At 68.3% G+C, this 2,126-nt stretch overlaps 1 protein-coding gene across 1 annotated transcript in view; it reads left to right on the plus strand.

The window, feature by feature from the left end:
- Positions 1–233: 233 nt before the first annotated feature.
- The window catches only part of SV2A (synaptic vesicle glycoprotein 2A), a gene marked incomplete at its 5' end in the record, with an annotated part of 5,328 nt that continues 3,435 nt past the window's right edge, over positions 234–2,126 (plus strand). The window contains 6 exons of the mRNA XM_027709541.1: positions 234–433; positions 542–693; positions 774–907; positions 1,433–1,522; positions 1,716–1,826; positions 1,931–2,019. Coding sequence (XP_027565342.1) covers positions 234–433; positions 542–693; positions 774–907; positions 1,433–1,522; positions 1,716–1,826; positions 1,931–2,019 — 776 coding nt within the window. The remainder of the gene's footprint in view (positions 434–541; positions 694–773; positions 908–1,432; positions 1,523–1,715; positions 1,827–1,930; positions 2,020–2,126) is intronic.

The raw sequence follows: 2,126 nt of genomic DNA on the forward strand, positions 1-2,126 counted from the left end.
GCACAGGGGGAGGGGCTGGGTGTGGGGGTCCTGGAGGCACCTCTGCCCCCCCCCGAGCAGAGCAGGGAAACAACCCCCACCCCCCATTCACACACGGGGCTCTGTCCCCTCCCTGCAAGGACACCCAGGTGTCCCAGGGAGGGGGTCCCTGCCCACCCCACGCTGCCAGCGCCGTCCCCCTCCGCCCGGTGACTCGGGGCGCAGGTCCCTGGGTGCCCCGGGAGTGACCTCGCCGCGTGTCCCCCTCCCCAGGACTCATCGTGTACCTGGGCATGATGGTGGGCGCGTTCGTGTGGGGCGGGCTGGCCGACCGGCTGGGCCGAAGGCAGTGCCTCCTCATCTCCCTCTCCGTCAACAGCGTCTTCGCCTTCTTCTCCTCCTTCGTCCAGGGCTACGGCACCTTCCTCTTCTGCCGCCTGCTCTCAGGCGTGGGGTAAGGGGGCCCCGGCCGCGCGTGGGACCCCCAGAGCGGGGGCCGAGCTCCCCCCCGTGCATGAGGGGTCACGGGGGCGGGGGTGACACCGCTCCCCTCCGTCCCCAGCATCGGCGGCTCCATCCCCATCGTCTTCTCCTACTTCTCGGAGTTCCTGGCGCAGGAGAAGCGCGGGGAGCACCTGAGCTGGCTCTGCATGTTCTGGATGATCGGGGGCATCTACGCCTCCGCCATGGCCTGGGCCATCATCCCCCACTACGGTAGGACCCCCCGGGCCGGTGGAGCGTGAGGGGGGCGCCGGGTTTCAGCCCCAGCATCGTGTCCTGTCCCGTCCCCGCAGGCTGGAGCTTCCAGATGGGCTCCGCGTACCAGTTCCACAGCTGGAGGGTCTTCGTGCTCGTCTGCGCCTTCCCCTCGGTCTTCGCCATCGGGGCGCTCACCACCATGCCCGAGAGTCCCCGCTTCTACCTGGAGGTGGGGGGGCCATGGGGTGGGGCACGGCAGTGTCCCGGGAGGGGGGCTGGGGGTGCATCAGGGACCCAGAGTGTGGATGGCGGGAGATGGGGGAACCTAGGAAGCGATCCCCGTGTGGGGGGCTCTTGGGCGGGGACCCCCAGGAGGGTGGTGGAAATGGGGGAACCCAGAGAGGGACACCCAGGGGGGTGGGAGAGATGAGGGGACTCAGGCAGGGACCCCAAGGTGGGTGGTGGAAATGGGGGAACGCAGAGAGGGGCACCCAGGGGGGTGGCAGGGCCTGGGCAGGAACCCCCCGGAGTGAGTGATGGGACTCAGCCAGGGACCCCAGGCGGGTGGGGGGACACTAAGGAGGTGATGAAGATGGTGGAGGGACCCACACGAGGACCCCCAAGTGGGTGGCAGGACCCAGGCGGGTGGTGGGACCCAGTCAGGGACTGCAGGGGGGTGGTCTGGGTCCATGTCCGTGTCCATGTCCGTGTCTGTGTCCGGGGTGTCCCGGAGTGACCTGATGCTGCCTCACAGAACGGGAAGCACGATGAGGCCTGGATGGTGCTGAAGCAGGTCCACGACACCAACATGAGGGCCAAGGGCCACCCCGAGAGGGTTTTCTCGGTAAGGACCCCCCCAAGGGCTGGGCCCCGGGGTCCCCAGCACCCCAAGCTGGGAGGGAGGGGCTCCTCCAGGAGCAGGGGCTGCAATTCCCAGCTCTGGGATAAAAGCAGCACCTGGGAGGGGGAAACTGAGGTACAAGGTGGGGCAGGGCCGAGGCTGGTGCTTCCCGGTGTCCCCAAACTGTCCCCCCCAGGTCACACACATCAAGACCATCAAGCGGGAGGACGAGCTCATTGAGATCCAGTCGGACACCGGGACATGGTACCGGCGCTGGCTCGTCCGATGCCTCAACCTGTCGCAGCAGGTGAGGCCGGAGCTGCCCGGGGGTCCCCGCGGCCGCCCTGTCCTGTCACCCGCCACGTCCCCGCCACCTCCCGTGTCCCCATCACCTCCCACGTCCCCTCACAGGTCTGGAGCAACTTCCAGCAGTGCTTCGCGCCCGAGTTCCGGCGCGTGACGCTGATGATGATGGCGGTGTGGTTCACCATGTCCTTCAGGTGCCGGGGGCAGGATGGGATGGACAGCACTGGGATGGGATGGGAGGGGATGGACAGCACTGGGATGGGATGGGATGGGATGGGATGGGATGGGATGGGATGGGATG

This window comes from Neopelma chrysocephalum, unplaced genomic scaffold (genome assembly GCF_003984885.1).
Source record: "Neopelma chrysocephalum unplaced genomic scaffold, ASM398488v2 Primary Assembly neopelma1_96793, whole genome shotgun sequence".
In the NCBI taxonomy this organism is placed as follows: domain Eukaryota; kingdom Metazoa; phylum Chordata; class Aves; order Passeriformes; family Pipridae; genus Neopelma; species Neopelma chrysocephalum.